The following is a 17698-nucleotide window of genomic DNA, read 5'->3' as shown; positions in this document are numbered from 1 at the left end:
TTAGTGTGTGATAAATTCCAGAGAGTTAACCATGTGAATCCTTTTTGGCAAATCCAGTTGAACAACTCTTCAAAAGATCAACAACCTTGTTAATAAATGGTGTGGCATAAACTGTTGTGGGCCAGCTTGTCTGTCAAAGTTGGATGTGGCCCATGAGAGCTTGTGCCAGGATATTATCGTCACTTTGTTCATTGACATCTTTGGCCAGAGAAGGAGGTCCCGACAGGCCTCACTGTTGACACCTAGACCATGGGTAGGCAAACTAAGGCCCGAGGGCCAGATCCGGCCCAATTGCCTTCTAAATCCGGCCAGCGGACAGTCCAGGAATCAGCATGTTTTTGCATGAGTAGAATGTGTGCTTTTATTTAAAATGCATCTCTGGGTTATTTGTGGGGCTCAGGAATTTGTTCATCCCCCCCAATATAGTCTGGTCCCCCACAAAGGCTGAGGGACAGTGGACCGGCCCCCTGCTGAAACAGTTTGCCGGCCCTTGACTTAGACTCTGTCTCCCTTGCTTCCCCTTCCTAGCCCACCATTCTGAGCAGTGCCAGCTTTTAATTGCCTATACAGTGGTACCTCAGGTTAAGTACTTAATTTGTTCTGGAGGTCTGTTCTTAACCTGAAACTGTTCTTAACCTGAAGCACCACTTTAGCTAATGGGGCCTCCCGCTACCACCACGCCGCTGCTGCACGATTTCTGTTCTCATCCTGAAACAAAGTTCCTAACCAGAGGTACTATTTCTGGGTTAGCGGAGTCTGTAACCTGAAGCGTCTGTAACCTAAAGGTATGTAACCCGAGGTACCACTGTAATGCCCCATAATTTTGTTTTCCTTTTGCACTGTTATGCTGTGAGATTTTTGGATGAAGGATGGTATATAAATTTAATAAATCATCATCATCATCCAGAATCACTTTTTGGGAGTCGTGTGCAACAAAATCATTCTGTTGATGCTTTTAACTGGCAAGATTAGAAAACAAAGCAGTAGCCAGCAGGTGGCAATGGCAGCAAACAATTGAATTTGATTCATTTCCTCTACCTGGCAGGTAGCTTTCGCCTAGGAAAATTTATCAGAAATGTAGCTTCCGAAAAACAGCCTTATTAGCAAAAGAGGGTGTCTTTAGAAAACCCACACTTATTTAGTAATTTGTGCATTGTGAATTGACCAGGAATTTGAGTTAGCAGACTATACTCTCAGCTGTAGCCATAGCCTTTGAAACACAGCATTTTGGTAGTCTCCTATCGTCCACCAACTGTAACCTTAGCCAGTAACGTAATAGCCCTAATATTAGTCATTATCCAACTGAGGTTCAGATTCAGTCTAAAAATAGCCACTGATATGTTATCTGAAAGAAGGTTCTGAAAAAGCTACCCCAGACTGCCTTCTGTGGCCTGCGGCTTTTTTCAGCTACGTCAGGCTGGGGCTAGCGAATCATATGGTTGCCGGTTCGATCCCCATATGAGACAGCTGCATATTCCTGCACTGCAGGGGGTTGGACTAGATGATCCTCAGGGTCCCTTCCAACTCTACAATTCTATGTTTCTAGAAATATATTACGTGCAACAGCAACCACAATCATATGTGTGGGTAGACACATATAAAATTGCAGTATCAATAAAGGATCCAGAATAGGGCTGGATTTGGGTTTGATGAGGCCCTAAGCTACTGAAAGTAATGCGTACATCTGTCCTTTGTGAACAACAAATTGTCACTGCTTTTGTGTTGAATATAGTGGTACCTCAGGTTAAGTACTTAATTCATCCTGGAGGTCCGTTCTTAACCTGAAACTGTACTTAACCTGAAGCACCACTTTAGTTAATGGGGCCTCCTGCTGCCGCCGCACCGCTGGAGCACAATTTCTGTTCTCATCCTGAAGCAAAGTTCTTAACCTGAGGTAATATTTCTGGGTTAGTGGAGTCTGCAACCTGAAGCGTATGTAACCCGAGGTACCACTGTATGCTATATGGTAATTTATGGACCTAATAGGTATCCATCCATTTGCACATGACAAAATATGTATTTTTCCAAAGTAATTGTTGAACTAAAATCTGGAATAGATTAGGTTTGGGAACCAAGGTACCACTGTATATAGAAATGAGCAAACCAGTGATATTTTAGGGAGCAGGTTAGCAGGCGGGGCCCATTACTTACATCATAAGTAACACTGTTGCTGTATGTAGGTTTTATTTGTTTTTTATCATATATTTTTGAAATGTGTTGGGAATCTGAATATGTGCAGCTACTCACACAGAGTCAATTAGGGTTTGGCAGACAGCCAAGGCAATGTAAAGGAGTGTAATCTGCTTGGTGATACAGAGGCATGGAAACAGCTTCATGATTGGTCAAGCTCTCTCAGGGAAATAATGAGTAATGGCCTACTAACTGGAATGTGTCAGTGCAGGAGTTGGAGGTTGAGAGTTGTGAGTCGTGTATGAGAAAGCTAGCTAAAGATCCATGTTCTGTTCTGTTCCTGTAAATAGTCCACTGTATAAAATAAACACCTCACTACAAGTTCCTGGTTCCTGCTTCGTCCATCCTGTCTGGAGCCAAGTTGCCAATTGCTTTTGTGAACTCTGCGTTTAGTTGCAAGACCTTAGCCAGACCTAGCAGAGTAGTCAGAAAGCTGAGAAACGCCAATAGGTTTTGCCAATAAAATGTACATCCAGTTTTTTCTCCCTTTAAATTTTTTTGGGGCCCCCAAGAGTGGGGCCCTAAGCTATAGCTTCTTTAGCTTATACGTAAATCCGGCACACAATATTTACACAGTAAGGAAAAGCAAATGCTTCTTTACTCAGGAATCAAGGTAGTTTATTAGAGAGTTTTCCAGATTGTAGCAGCAATAGGAAGAAAAACCCTATACAAATTGAATATACCAAATCCAATGTCAGCTTAGTATAATAACAGAATGCAAAAGTTGTAGTAGATAAAATATATTGAAGGCTTAGCAACTTAAGTGTATTTTGATTTCACAGGAATTTGCAAATAAGTGTCACTTTGAATGTTTTCCTGCGTTTTGCATAACCTTGGCCGTCTGAGCTCAGAAATACCAGCAATGAAAGGCAGAAAGACTGAAACAGAATCTCTTTCGAATTTTTTTCCAGCTCTGCAGCAAACCCCTTCCATTTGCAGAACACACTGGTAGGCAGAAAAGGATTGTCGGAGCCTCCCTTCTAATAGTGTTTTTTATATCCATCCAGCTGAATAAAAATATTGCTTCACCCAGTGAAAGAGGATACACAAAATATATTTAATAAAGAAAGCTGCATTCCAAAAAGAGTAGGAATATTGATCAATATATCTACTATTAAAAAGAAGGCCTTGTATATGGCATTCTCCCTTTGCTACGTATGCTACTACTAGCAAGTACACAAGTAGTAGGGGTGTGCATGAGAAATTTTGGTTTGGTTTTGCTTTCTGAATGGAAAAGGTGTTTATATAATTTATTTTTTGAAGCTTTTCATATTTAGTTAATTCAAAATCCGTTTGTTTGTTTGTTGGGTTTCAGTTCAGAAGGAGACACACCCTGTCTTTTGCCATCTAACTTAACTGTTTGCTAGATTCCAGGGATACTGAAGATTCCTCAAGTCTGATAACTAATCTTCCATGAATTTTCAATGAAGACCAGCCAGTCTTCTTCCAGCTTTTAGCCTGGAGTGGGGCAGCCAAATGGCTTCGAATTTACAGGCTATAGTACTACTCCACAAAGGCATCAGATCTGCCAGGATTCAAACAGATCAAAGGCGCCCATTTTTGAGACAAGGAGAGGGGGAAACATTGCCTTTAAAAAACGTCTCTGAATTTGAAATCCTGCCTGGCTCAAATGTTCAGCGGGGTATTTGGTCTGTCCCAGAGTGCTTTGTAACAACCAATCTCTCTCCCCAAGGAGTTCTGGAAGTTGTAGCTCTGTGGGGAGAATAGGGGTCTCCTAACAGCTCTCAGAACCCTCAACAAATTACAACTCACAGGGTTCTTTGCAGGTAGCCATGACCAGTATTGGACCTCAAATTTCAGTGTGCCATCTTTGGGACTGGTAGGACTGCTCTCACAAGATCCCGTAGGACAATCCAACTTCCCGCCAAATCTCACGAGAGCATTCCTACCTTGCCTGCATATAGCGAAATTGTGCAATTTAAATGTGTTTTAGATGTGGGCATATTGTTTTTTTCTATGTGGATGCACATCCCCATGGAGAAGCCTCTTTAGCAGCTATCAAGTGTCATACAGCAGTCTAGTCTCTAACACAATGCCATGAGTTTTACGACAGCCATTGTTATTAAGTATTAGTACTGGTGATTCTCTGGAGCTCAGCAGAAATGCTGCCTAAGGACTTGCAGACATATTGTGATACATCTGGAGGACCCTTCTCACGGTCTCCACGTATCTCTCGTCAGGCACAGGTTTCCTCTGGCTTCCTGGCTCCAAAAAATTCTTAATTGTGGGGATGTTGCTGATCCGTTCTTTAAAAGCCTGCAAACAAGTGGAAAGGAAGGAAAAAAAACAAGAGCAAGCAGACTCAGAATCAAAGAACCTGAACTATAGCACTAAAAATGCCCATCACCTTCACCGTCTATTAAAACTGATGGCCCAACAAGCCAATCAATCTCTAGAGCAGGCATCCCCAACCTGAGGCCCTCCAGATGTTTTGGCCTACAACTCCCATGTTCCCTAGCTAACAGGACCAGTGGTCAGGGATGGTGGGAATTGTAGTCCAAAACATCTGGAGGGCTGGAGGTTGGGGATGCCTGCTCTAGAGCATAGGCTAAAAACCTTTAGAGCTGCAGGTGTCACCGGACTACAACTCCCATCATCCTTGTGCTGGCTGAGGCTGATGGGAGGTGGAATCATCTGCAAGGCCACATGTCCCCCAACCCATGATCTAGAGCAGGGTTTCCCAAACTTGGGTCTCTGGCTGTTTTGGGACTACAGTTCCCATCATCCCTGACCACTGGTCCTGCCAGCTAGGGATGATGGGAGTTGTAGTCCAAAAACAGCTGGAAAACCAAGTTTGGGAACTACTGAGCTAGAGTGCCATAGCTCTCTTTGCTACAGCTGTGTCAACAGCCATTTTTTTAAAAAATGAATTTTTAACATGCACATGCTTCTCATGTTCACTCTGGTTTGAATTAAGGAGAGCGGCTTCATGGACATCTAAGCATTTTTGCCAATTCATAATTCTTTAATGGGAGGCAACATTAAGCCACTCATCACGCAGAACTAGTGTGCATCAGCAGCAGCAGCAGCACATTACCCTAAGGTCTAACAGTTTTCTAGAAGGGGTTTCGACAGAAGCCCATCTGCTTTCAGGTCTGGAACAGATGGCAAAGGAATTCTTTTAAAAAAGGAAGAAACAACACAACTCATATTCAGTGTCTGAAATTAGCCAGGAGCCAGGCACATTTTGCACCTGGTTTTCAACCACTTGCAACCAAGTGCCAGGATGGTGCCTGACATCTCCAGCTGGGGAATCACTGGATTTCGATTGTTTTCACACACTAATATCCCTTCCTGTATAATTCTATCAGTTATATTTTATCTGCACAATTTGAATGAATCTCAGGAACCAAAACACTTTTTCTGAGCAGGAGCAGTGAACTTACCCCACCCCACTGCCCTGCTCACATGGAGATCCCTACGTTATGAATGGCTATGTCACCACTAAGAAAAAGAGGCCGGAATAGGCTGATATATATGTGGGCTGTCCCTGAATCAAGTGACTTTTCTTCTTGAAGTTCTCAAAGCTCTTCACCGAGGTCAGGGTTATCATTTGAGCTAGCCAGATGCTTAATTGAGAACCAACCACAGTCAGTCCATCGTTTGAAAAAGAAGACTTTAGAGCCCCAAAATGGCAACCAGACATTCCATTTTGGCAACTGCAACCTTGGTTTAAGGAGCCATTTGGTGCCGAGCTTATAGATCTGAATTTCTAACACCGCTCATATTGTGTTTGTTTGCCGTACCTGCAAGTGAGGAAAGTCGGCCAGAACACTGGAGGATTTTTCCTCCACCATCAGAATAGCTTCAAGCAGCTGGACGTCTGCCCAGCTGAACTGGTTGCCAACAAGGAAATCTTCTTCATGGCCCTTCAGCACCTGCAAGACACCAACGTTAGCCCAACGCCTAAGAACAGCTTCCCAAGCACACATAAGCATCTTTCTCATCACTATACCTGTCCTTTAAAAAAACAAACACACACCACACATTTGTTCTTCCCATGTTACATTTTACACATTAAATTTGTGAAGCGGCCCAGATCACAAGCCTGTTTCATAAAGCAGGTTACTGAAACGCACCTTTTCATAAACAGGGAAATATCTTTGTGTTGCTTTTTTGATGATTGTAGCCAGTTGCTTCTCCTTGTCCTCGGGTGTTAAGAAAGGGTACATCATAATCAAGACCATTAGGTCCGTTGTTCCTTCTGCATACATGTCAATTCTAAAGAGACATATATTCACACATCTGTTAAGGCGCCCATCTTGTTTACAACATGCACACACAAAACAGAATTTCAGCTTTTTCCTGCTGTGCAGAAAAGAGGCCGCCAACTACCCTGTGTCGACAAGACGTTGCAATTCCAGCTGCTTGGTGATGGAGGATTTTCTCCATGTTGTTGCAAACCTCCAGATGTGCTGGGCTCCAACTCTCAACTAAGACAGCCAAAGGCCAGGGATGATGGGAGTTGTTCCCCCAAAATATCTGGAAGGCACTACTTTGTAAACGGTCAGAATGAGAGGACAACTGGGTCTGCAGGTGACTGAGGCAGAAAGTGCTCACTCCTAGTCCACATGGAAAAGCTATGATTTTTTCCCACCCTAACATTTGCTTTTCATGAAGACTAGCTAAAGAATCATCTGTTACCAACTGCTTTTCCACTTGTCCCATGCTTAGAAAGCACAGGTAAAAGTTTGCCCCTCTACTTTCCCTGGAAAAATCTGCTTTTCACTCGCTCTTTTCCATGGAGAATCTGACTGATGTTTGCTCCGATTCAGCAGTGAAGAGTGGGTTTCCCTGGGGGAAAGTGGCAGGATAAGTGGAATTGTGGAGGACAAGCCCTTTGACTCAGGCCACATTTCTACCATACATTTACAACCATGCAATGCCACTTCAAACAGTCATGGCTTCCCCCCAAAGAATTCTGGGAGCTGTGGTTTGTTAAGGGTTAAGAGTTGTTAAGGGATATTATTATTATTATTATTATTAATAATAATAATAATACCCTGCCCATCCGGCTGGGTTTCCCCAACCACTCTGGGTAGCTCCCAACAGATTAAAAACAGAACAAAACATCAAACATCAAAAACTTCCCTAAACAGGGCTGCCTTCAGATGTCTTCTAAAAGTCAGATAGTTGTTTATCTTGACATCTGATGGGAGGGTGTTCCACAGGGAGGGCACCACCACCAAGAAGGCCCTTTGCCCTCTGCCAAGAAGGCCCTCTGCTGATTGTCCTCACAAAGCTAAAATTCTCAGAGTTGGTTTATCTGTCAATCCCTCTTCACAGGCAACTCTGAACAGGGGTGATAGGATTTGTAGTCCACCCTATCTGAATGGCCCCAGGATGGAGTGGGTCTCAGGAGCCAGAAACAAGAGTGAAATACAGGACCTGAAGTATAACATAAAGCTAGCTAAATGTTTCTGGTACTGTACAGTGCTCTCTCCTTCAGGTCCTTCCCGTAGAGGTTGTGCTTTGCTGCGATGTAGCTGAGGATAGCTCGCGCCTGAACCATCTTCATCCCATCCATTTCCACCAAGGGCACTTGCTGAAAGAGGAGGAATCCATCTTTTGAGAGGATAAAAAAAACAGTGAAAGGTCAAAATGTTCCCTCTAGAAATGAAAGTCAGTACAATCCCACAGCATTGTATTGGTGCTCAGAAGGACTGCAGAGACCAAATGAGGAAATGGTTGGCTACAGCAATGTGGAGACTACAGTGATACCTCGGGTTAAGTACTTAATTCGTTCCGGAGGTCCTTACTTAACCTGAAACTGTTCTTAACCTGAAGCACCACTTTAGCTAATGGGGCCTCCTGCTGCTGCCGTGCCACCGGAGCACAATTTCTGTTCTCAGCCTGAAGCAAAGTACTTAACCCAAGGTACTATTTCTGGGTTAGTGGAGTCTGTAACCTGAAGCGTATGTAATCTGAAGTGTCTGTAACGCAAGGTACCACTGTATTATTCTACATGGGCTGGCCAAACAAACCACAAAAATACTATTTTGCAAGCTTGCAGTCAGCTAGCAACTTTGTTTTCAAGTCATGGAAACAGTGACCATTAAAACAGGTTTCAAGAGAACTACCGTATTTTTCTGTGTCTAACACGCCCCCGTGTATAACACGACACCTATTTGGGGGGATTCCAAATTAAGAAAATGGGGGCAGTGTCCTCTGTGGCTAGGTGTGCCTTCATGCATTCATAACTTCCAATGTAGAGGTACCTCGGGTTAAGAACTTAATTCATTCTGGAGGTCCATTCTTAACCTGAGGTACCACTTTAGCTAATGGGGCCTCCCACTGCCGCGGTGATTTCTGTTCTCATCCTGAAGCAAAGTTCTTAACCCGAGGTACTATTTCTGGCTTAGTGGAGTCTGTAACCTGAAGCGTCTGTAACCTGAAGCGTCTGTAACCCGAGGTACCACTGTACTGAACTTTTCTGGTGGTGCCGGAGGATGAGGAGATCAATTAAAATCAACATCTCTCCCTTCGGCCACTAGACTGTGTTGCTTACTTGAAATGCAACAGTACAATTCTTCTCTGGCACTCAAAAGTCTTTGCCTTCCCAAGAAGATACTGTATTTTTCCGTGTATAAGACGCCCCCATGTATAAGATGTCCAATATTTTTAGGGACTCCAATTTAAGAAAATAGGGGGGAGATTGCCCTGTGTATAAGACAACCCACAGTTTTTCACATAATTTAAAAGTAAAAAAACCCTAGTCTTATACATGGAAAAGTATGGTACTTTGTTTGACTTGACTGGTCAAATATTTTCAAAATCACTGAATTACCTTGAAGCAGCTTCTCGTATTGCTCTCTGGTCTCCAGAAATTCCTCTTCGAACTACCAGATGGGGAAAAGAAAAAGTGTAATGAATTGCTGCAGTGCTTGAGAAGCACACTCATCATTGAACGTCATCCAAGGACAAGCCCCCTCCTAGAGTTTGTTGCTTCTGAAAAGTCACAACTTAGCAATGAGCCTTTCATAACTTAACCAAACCATTTCTTATCAAGATGTGGGCATTTCCAGCACTGAATCAGGTTTCTAAAACCAGTGAAATGCAAGAAAGGAACAGCTGCTTTCTTCACTTCTGATAAGATTTTCCTTTCCTCCTACATCACTGTGATACCGAGTGGATTTCAACTGAATCACACAACACAATAGCACGAGGACTAAAAAAACCCAAAAACATGCAAATCACAGAAAAAACAGATGTCCAGTTGCCCAAGTTTAAGTGCCTTGAAATCATATTTTTAATTCCTCTCCCCTTGTACTGCAGTTAGGTATTTCTGATAAACTGTTTTGGATTACTGATTTGTGCTGGGTAAAAGTTGAGTAAAATAGGAGCACCCTAAGACAAAAAGCAACCTTTCTTCATATTATGTTGGCACATCTAAGAAATTACTACTTACTTGGTTTTTAAATATATATATCCTGTCTTTCTGGCCTAACAGGGTCATCAAAGCAGCTTGTAATAAAAAATAAAAACCAGAATTAAAGTTTTTCATAAAACATCAAATCCTCCGTCTCTTTTGGGTGGTTCATAAGCTTTCAATAGAATTCAGAGGACTCTGAGACAGACTCCAACTAAGTGCTTCTGCTAATGCAAAGATTTCCACTTGCACAGCGAAACTTCTCTTTCTTCTCCTTTCACCCCACACTCCCCCCAAATCTGCTCCAGAGGGTTGGAGGAACCCCCATAAGAGATTTAGGGGGCAACTGGGGAGAGGCGACAGAGAGGAAATCCCATTGTGCAGTGAGAAGTCCTGCTTTTTTGGATACCACTCCAGATTTTTAAAGTCATGACTTGCCAACAATTTGTACATAACAGTAGAACATTTTTCTCTATTGGCTCTCAGCAGTACTGACATACTGATTCTAAATTCCTCTCCCCTGGGAGCAGCTGCTGAGACCACATAACACCGGTCTTGAAAGACCTACATTGGCTCCCAGTATGTTTCTGGGACAATTCCCAGTACGCTCCCAGTACGTTTCTGGGACAATTCAAAAGCACAATTCAAAGTGTTGGTGCTGATCTTTAAAGGCCTTGGCCCAGTAGACCTGAAGGAGCATTTCCAACCCCATCGTTCAGCCCAGACACTGAGGTCCAGCTCCGAGGGCATTGTGGTAGTTCCTTCCCTGCGAGAAGTGAGGTTACAGGGAAGCAGGCATAGGGCCTTCTCAGTAGTGGCACCGGCCCTGTGGAACACCCTTCCATCAGATGTCAAGGAAATAAACAACTATCTGACTTATAGAAGACATCTGAAGGCAGCTCTGTTTAGGGAAGTTTTTAATGACTGATATTTTAATTTATTTTTAAACTTTTGTTGGAAGCTGCCCAGAGTGGCTGGGGAAACCCAGCCAGATGGGCAGCGTATAAATAATAAATTATTATTATTATTATAAATGACTGCGTGGCTTCAGAATATGCAGTTGCAAAATAAGTAAATTATGAAAATAATTTAAGTGTAGCAGGTTGCATATGCATTCATTCTTAACAGTTCTGTATGCTGTGCTGGTGAAAGGAAGAGGCAAAAAATATTCCCATGGTATGAATGGGATATCCAAAAAGAAATGGAAGGGGGGACCTTCCCAAGGCCAAAGGGTGGTTTATCCAACCCCAGGACAAATTTCTGACTTGATGGCTTTATCATATATTCCATCAAGATATGGCAAAAAAAAAGAAAAGAAGTTGCTTGCTTCAAAGTTTCAAAACATCAAGAAACAAAATCTGTTCGTGCTGGAAGAAATAGGAATACCCCACTGATTCTCATCTCATTTGGCTACAGTATGTAATGTGCCCTATTAACTGCATCCCACATTGTACAAGGCATATCCCATAACCCTGATAACATCTCTGTACAGAAGCTGGCAGACAAGGAACCACAAACCTCCACCCCAGCTGCTGCTAACAGCCATCGTATTGACTCCATCTTGCCTCTTCCATCAAAGTAGTACAGTTTGGGCTTTCCAGACATGATTTCAGCTTCTTGATTGCCTGATGAAAAGAAACACAAAGGCATCATTCTTGGTGCACAGCCAACTTGCTTGAGCAAACACATTTCACCAAATAAAGATCTGAAACTAATCATCGTTCGTTAAGCAATACAGAGAGGTCATTAGGTCTCTTGGCACACCAAGATATAGTACAAAAGGCCATCGTTTGGCAAATGCAGTTTGTTATGGTTTGCTTATTGATACATTGCTAACACACAGAGTACTTTCCACTCATTTCCCTGGCATGTTAATAAAAACTGCCTAAAGAGTGTTGTTGTTGTTTCCCTTTGTGCAAAAGGAAAAGTGGATGCAGAGGCAGATTAACCCTAAGGGCAGATGGACCACCAAATTCAGAGCTTTTCTGTACTTTTTTCTTTTTCTTTTGTAAAACCTTTTATTGGCATCACATTGAACACCCAAAACAGATCAATACAGAATTACCATTGAATACTCTGGTTTTACCTCAAATCAAATAAATCTTTTCTGGACTTGCACTGGCAAGGCAGAAGGTGGGCAGGGCACTCCCCTCCTTAAGAAAAATCCTTTCCAATGGTCCCAATTGGAACAAATATTACGTATGTCAGTCCAATGGCCAGGTTACCTCCCTGCACTAGTAGGGGACAAAAGTTAAGATACACTTGTGTGAAAAGTTCTTGTATTCTTCTATCTCTTTTCGTTTCTCTTATTTTGCCCCTTTTTATTGTGTAGGTTAGCTTGTCTTCTATTGTATTGTGAAAAACTTTAACGAAACTTTATTTAAAAAGAAATAAAGGAAAGGAAAGGAAACAGCTATCAAGCCTGAACAGGTTACTAGAAGAACTCAAAAAGAAAGCTATTCTATTCTGCAACCCACAAGGCAGGAAGAGTGCACAATTAGCAATCCATTCAAGTCAAACTAGTTACATTTTTGGAAGTAGGAAAAGCACCCAGTCTGTTACTTTCTCTAGTCTTCAGCAGAAAGGATCCTGGGAAAATTTTGTGTTGGCATGTAAACAATAGGCCACAGTTCTCAGTGTTGCTGCGTCCCTTAATAAGGAGGGGGGAAGCAACGGCTGAAAAACTGTGGAAGACAGCTGCATCATTGGAGAGAACAGCTACTTATTCGGCTAAGAGACATGAATAAAAAGACAGAAAGAAAACAAAACCACCCAGATTTCAGCTGCTCATTGATGATCCAAGAATGTGGGCGAAGGCTAGCCAACTGCAGTCTGCAAATTCAATCTACAGTGGTACCTCGGTTTAAGAACAGTCCTGTTTACGAACAATTCAGTTTATGATCCCCGCAAAACCGGAAGTAGTGTCCCGGTTTGCGAACTTTACCTCAGTCTAAGAACGGAAGCCGAACGGTGGAAGAGCACAGGCAGCGGGAGGCTTCATTAGGGAAAGCGCACCTGGGTTTAAGAACAGTTTTGGTTTAAGAATGGACTTACAGAATGGATTAAGTTCATAAACTGAGGTACCACTGTATTCTATTTTGTAGGCTCACACTGAGCATTGGAGAAATTATTTCAGATCCCACTTCTAACATGAAGATGGTGAATTGAGAAAACCTGGAATAAAAGCAAGTCCTTCACATTACAGCACCATTAGAACAGGAAAATGAAACAACGGCTATTTGTAGTGGGGTAGCTGGACCAATTATCCATTGAAGCCCCTTATGATGCAGAGTATTACTACTACTGCTACTAGAAGTAGTAGTATTATTACTACTGCTGCTGCATTTGAGTTAAAGAGTACATCTGACTGCAGCAATCGCACAGACACAACACAGATGATTGTAGGTAAGAAAATAAAAAAGTTGTTTATTGGAGGAAATAAATGCCTTGGATAGAAAAGGTTTCTAGTCTAACTAGCCTAGAGGAGGAGAAGGCAGCCATGTTTGCTCCTTTCTTCTCTCAGAGGATAATTCAAAAGGAATACCTTATTCTGTGGTCCAATAGAGAGGTGTGAGAAGGAACAACAAAGAGTCAGTCCAAACAACAAAGAGAAAGGTCATATAATAATACCCTAAGGATGTTGTTATGCTGTAGTTCAGGTGGCACTGCAAACTACAGTATAATGACAAATGAGGAGGAGGGAACTGGAGACAGAGGCAGGCAGGTGGGCAGCAAAGGGCAGAGTGAACCAGAGATGGGCAATATGTATCAACCTGTTTCTTATGCACAGAAAGCACACCTTGTACCAGAACATCAAAGTATGATCTGTACAGGATCCTCCTACTTAGACAACTGGTCTGCTTCAGAATAAGATGGGAGTTCTTCATGTAAAAGTTATACATGAATGAAGTAGGTGGAATTAATTCTTGCAGATTCAAGTCAGACAAAAGAAAGTGTTGCCTACGCAGCTTTATAGGGGATTAGAGTTAGTCTAGTGAGGGTTGGACTAGGATCAGAGAGACCTAGAGTTAAATCTCCCACTACCTTGGTTAGGTCACTCCGTCTCCACCTTCAAGGATTGTTGTGGGGATATAATGTGGCGGGATGATGACATACACTGCCTTGTAACAAACAAATAATAGGAATAGGTCTATTAACAGTTATTAGCCCTGAAAGGTAAAGAACTGCCATGTTGCGTGCCAGTATTTCTCCGAACATCAGTTGCCAAGGGGCAAGAACAGAACGTGATTATTGCCTTGTGGGATTCCTTGAGTCTTCCGATTGGTCACTGTCAGAAAGAGGATGCTGGGCTAGATGGACTTTGAGTAGGATCCACCAGGGATGCTCCTATGGGGTTTCAGGATCATACCACCTGGAATGCTGGTTGTGACTTAGGGCCATACTAGAAGATACATTAACTAGGTGTGTGCTCTTAAGTGCAGTTTATTACTTACACAAATTGCCAGTGCAGACTCACCAAATCTGGATCGGGACCATGGTAAAGAGTTAGTGGGCTTTAACCACTAGGGTCCCTGTCTCAATGCCACACACAAGAAATGTGAATAGTGAAGGAAAAAACCTCACATTTGCTTTCATTGAAGGTTTGTCTCCGATGCCACCTGGTGACATGGGGCATCTGATCAGGCAAAGTGTTAATTCCCTCCTTCCCACCAAGCTACATATAAGGATTCTCCCACACTGACCACTGTTGTGTAGAAAAACCTTGCACTTGTGCACAGACATGGAGCTGAAGTCTTGCCACTTTCATCTGACTTTTAGGAATAAATGTTCAGTGACACAGATGAATTGGGGGGGGGGGATGAGTGTTAATTGGAGAGAGAAACTTTCACAGAAAGGTTGGAGGAATGGGCGACAAGGAGGGAGAAATGAAACACTGAAATGAAAATGATTGCTAAACAAAGTATCCAGTGATGAAACAAAACAAAACAAACAAATCCACTGTACTAAAGTTCATATTATACCAGTTTTGGAGAAAGCACCAGTGAAAAAAATATTACCCTTTCCTAGATATCTTAGACATCATACCTTAGACACCTTGCCAACAAATATGGGACATAAAATCAGTACCACTGATTGTACTCTTATTTCCCCATTCTCAGTTCAAATTCTGGTTTTTTTATAGAAGGGTCAGACTGAACAAACTGAACTCACCCACCTGGTAGATGCATAAAAGCAAAGGAACAGATTGTTCTTTGAATATAAAGATCTCAAGTGGGTTTCACACACAAAAAAACATGGTTTTGAAAGCCCACAATAGAAACAAGCGTTTGAAGGTTAACTAAGCCCTCACATTTGGCAGTATTTACTGCTCCCTGAATATCAATAGTATGGCATCATGGTTGTCAGAAACGACAAGGGGAAACAAAATGATAAGCAGTGGTATTTTTTTAATTGAACCAAATTCTTTTGGTGTTAAGTCATTCTAGCAGATAACTGACTCTGAGAAGTGCAATTTGGGAGGCAGAATTCTCCCTTTTCGTTCTCCTGGACTTCTCAGCGGCTTTCAATACTACTGACCATGGTATTATTATGGGCTGTCCCTGAGATGGGACTTGGAGGGCTGGTGTTATGGGGGTGCCAGTCCTTTGTTCAGAAGAGGGGTCAGTTCTAAAAAGTAGTGCTGGGGGACTATTTTTAAAAATATATATATATTTTTTTGTAGTAGATACAAAGGACATCCAAAACAATACACAATAAAGTCAAGTCAACTTGCACTCCAAGTGAAACGTTAAGAGATAAATGTCAGAATGCTAGAACCACCAGCAAACAGAAGGCAGGGCACCAATAGAATGTTACAGATGGGGATCTAGCATCAGAAAGAAGGGGCGATAAAGAAAAGACACAGATATGCTGCTAGCACTCCAATTCATTGAATCTACTTGATCCATTCAAATGCTGGAGGAAGAGTTAGATGGTATACAGCATTTTTTACATACATAATAAAATCAAAGATAATTTGTCTCCTTTGCTTTGACCTCAAACAACTCTAGTTTTTCTAAAAGGGCTCTCTCCTGTTCCAGGGTACTTTTGATCTACCCCTTGGAGTTCCTCAAAGCTCAATTTTGTCTCCCATGCTCTTCAGCATCCATGGGATATCATCCAGAGCAGATGGGTTATCTGTAGGAATCACAGCTCCTTTCTACCATGTAGAAAACCCTGGGATGCAGTTGAAGTCCTGACAGAAGATGGGTGGAAGCGAGCTCACATGCCGAAACTTACTGATTCAAGTATGGAGGGTTGGGAAAATCTGTTGTACTAGAGGGAATTGTGTCACCCCTACAGGAATAATCAAATCATCAAATTGTAGAATTGGAAAGGACCACGAGGGTCATCTAGTTCAACCCCTTGCAAATGTAGGAATCTTGTGCCCAGATCTTGCCCTGGGCAGTTTTTTTTTTTTTTTTTGAGGAGCACATTCCTTATGGCACCCTGAGAGCCCAGCTTTGCACCCTGCCCTGTTGCGCCCTTCTCACACGCCCTCAAGCTGGAGGGCAGCTTGAGAATGATGCAACAGGCATGCGCCCTGCCATCCCCACTCCATGCTTGGTTTGCAGGGCGCCATGAATGGGCCCCTCAAAGCAGGCTGCACATTTATTTATTTATTTATTTATTTAACCAATCTAACACAAATACAGTGGTAGTAAAAAGGTAAAGGTAAAGGTACCCCTGCCCGTACGGGCCAGTCTTGACAGACTCTGGGGTTGTGCGCCCATCTCACTTAAGAGGCCAGGGGCCAGCGCTGTCCGGAGACACTTCCGGGTCACGTGGCCAGCGTGACATCGCTGCTCTGGCCAGAGCCAGAGCCGCACACGGAAACGCCGTTTACCTTCCCACCAGTAAGCGGTCCCTATTTATCTACTTGCACCCGGAGGTGCTTTCGAACTGCTAGGTTGGCAGGCGCTGGGACCGAGCAGCGGGAGCGCACCCTGCCGCAGGGATTCGAACCGCCGACCTTTCCATCGGCAAGCCCTAGGCGCTGAGGCTTTAACCCACAGCGCCACCTGCGTCCTTGGGTTAAATACTTAATTCGTTCCGTTCTTAACCTGAAACTGTTCTTAACCTGAAGCACCATTTTAGCTAATGGGGCCTGCCGCCGCGCCGCCGGAGCACGATTTCTGTTCTCATCCTGAAGCAAAGTTCTTAACCCGAGGTACTATTTCTGGGTTAGTGGAGTCTGTAACCTGAAGTGTCTGTAATCTGAAGCGTCTGTAACCCGAGGTACCACTGTATGGGTTTTTAGTTTAATAAATCTTTTGTTGTAGTCCAGCGACACCTGGAGGGCGGCACGTTAGCTACCCCCGTCGCAGGCGCCCCATACAGGTGAGAAGCCCTCTGGACCTTCTACAGAGCCTCTCCCACTCATGGGCAGCTGAAAGCAGGAGGGAAATAAAAGTGCGTTCACTGGCTCTCTGACTTTGGGGCTGCGGCAGGCAGCCCCCCCCCCCCCCCGCTGTTTAAGCGCTGGATCGCGAAGTCTCCGTAACCAACCCATGTTAGCAACCCACTTCCAGCGGAGCGCTTTGATCTGGGCACATCAAAGGCTTCGAACTTCGAACGCTCAGTTCCCACCCGGACCCGCCCACGTTCCAAATCCGCAACGTAGCAAAGCAAATGCGCCAAGCCAAGCAGCGCTGGGGCAAACTGCAGCTTAGCTCCCCTCCCTCGGTTCACGGTGCCTTTCAAAGGCAACCCGATGGATGGGTGCAACAGGCCTGGTGGAGCAACTGCTGCTAACCAGTCTCCATCACGATCATCATCATCGCCGGGCAACTTTTTTGTGCCTCTGGTCCCGTGCCAACCCCCCTTGCAGCGCTTCACACGATGCACTCCTGCACACGTGCATGGCTGCTGCAACTGCGAACAAGGAACCCTACCTTCGGCGGTAGCTAGCTGCAAATGCTGAAGGCGCTCGCAGTCCAGGAGCAGGCAACGCCTCCCTCGCCGTTTTGTGCACGGCAGGCAAGGGGGCGTGGGCAAGACGAGAGGGCCCAGCCAGTAGCAAGAGATTTAATTTGCATGTGGCTCAGTGCAACCTGGGAAGGAGGTCGAGGGCCAAAATAATCGGAATAATAAATAAAACCAACCCGATTTTGCAGA

The 17698-nt window shown here is 43.6% G+C and overlaps 1 protein-coding gene across 2 annotated transcripts; it reads right to left on the bottom strand.

Moving 5' to 3' along the window:
* Positions 1–2783: 2783 nt before the first annotated feature.
* On the bottom strand, positions 2784–17558 carry LOC307212920 (glutathione S-transferase 3-like). 2 transcript variants are annotated; one of them, XM_079970583.1, is made up of 7 exons: positions 17471–17558; positions 11099–11196; positions 8999–9050; positions 7644–7776; positions 6291–6432; positions 5958–6089; positions 2784–4467 (listed from the first exon to the last, which is right to left on the bottom strand). In XM_079970583.1, the coding sequence occupies exons 2-7, from the start codon at positions 11183–11185 to the stop codon at positions 4321–4323; spliced, it is 693 nt and encodes a 230-aa protein (XP_079826709.1). In that variant the 5' UTR covers positions 11186–11196; positions 17471–17558; the 3' UTR covers positions 2784–4320. The 2 variants fall into 2 exon arrangements, with proteins under 2 accessions (XP_079826709.1, XP_079826708.1); XM_079970582.1 differs by having other exon boundaries at positions 11099–11205; positions 17476–17555.
* Positions 17559–17698: the final 140 nt, after the last annotated feature.

Source organism: Podarcis cretensis (assembly GCF_951804945.1).
Source record: "Podarcis cretensis genome assembly, chromosome: 3".
NCBI lineage: Eukaryota > Metazoa > Chordata > Lepidosauria > Squamata > Lacertidae > Podarcis > Podarcis cretensis.
Note: the sequence above shows the minus strand (reverse complement) of the source record. Positions and strands in the feature narration are given on the sequence as shown.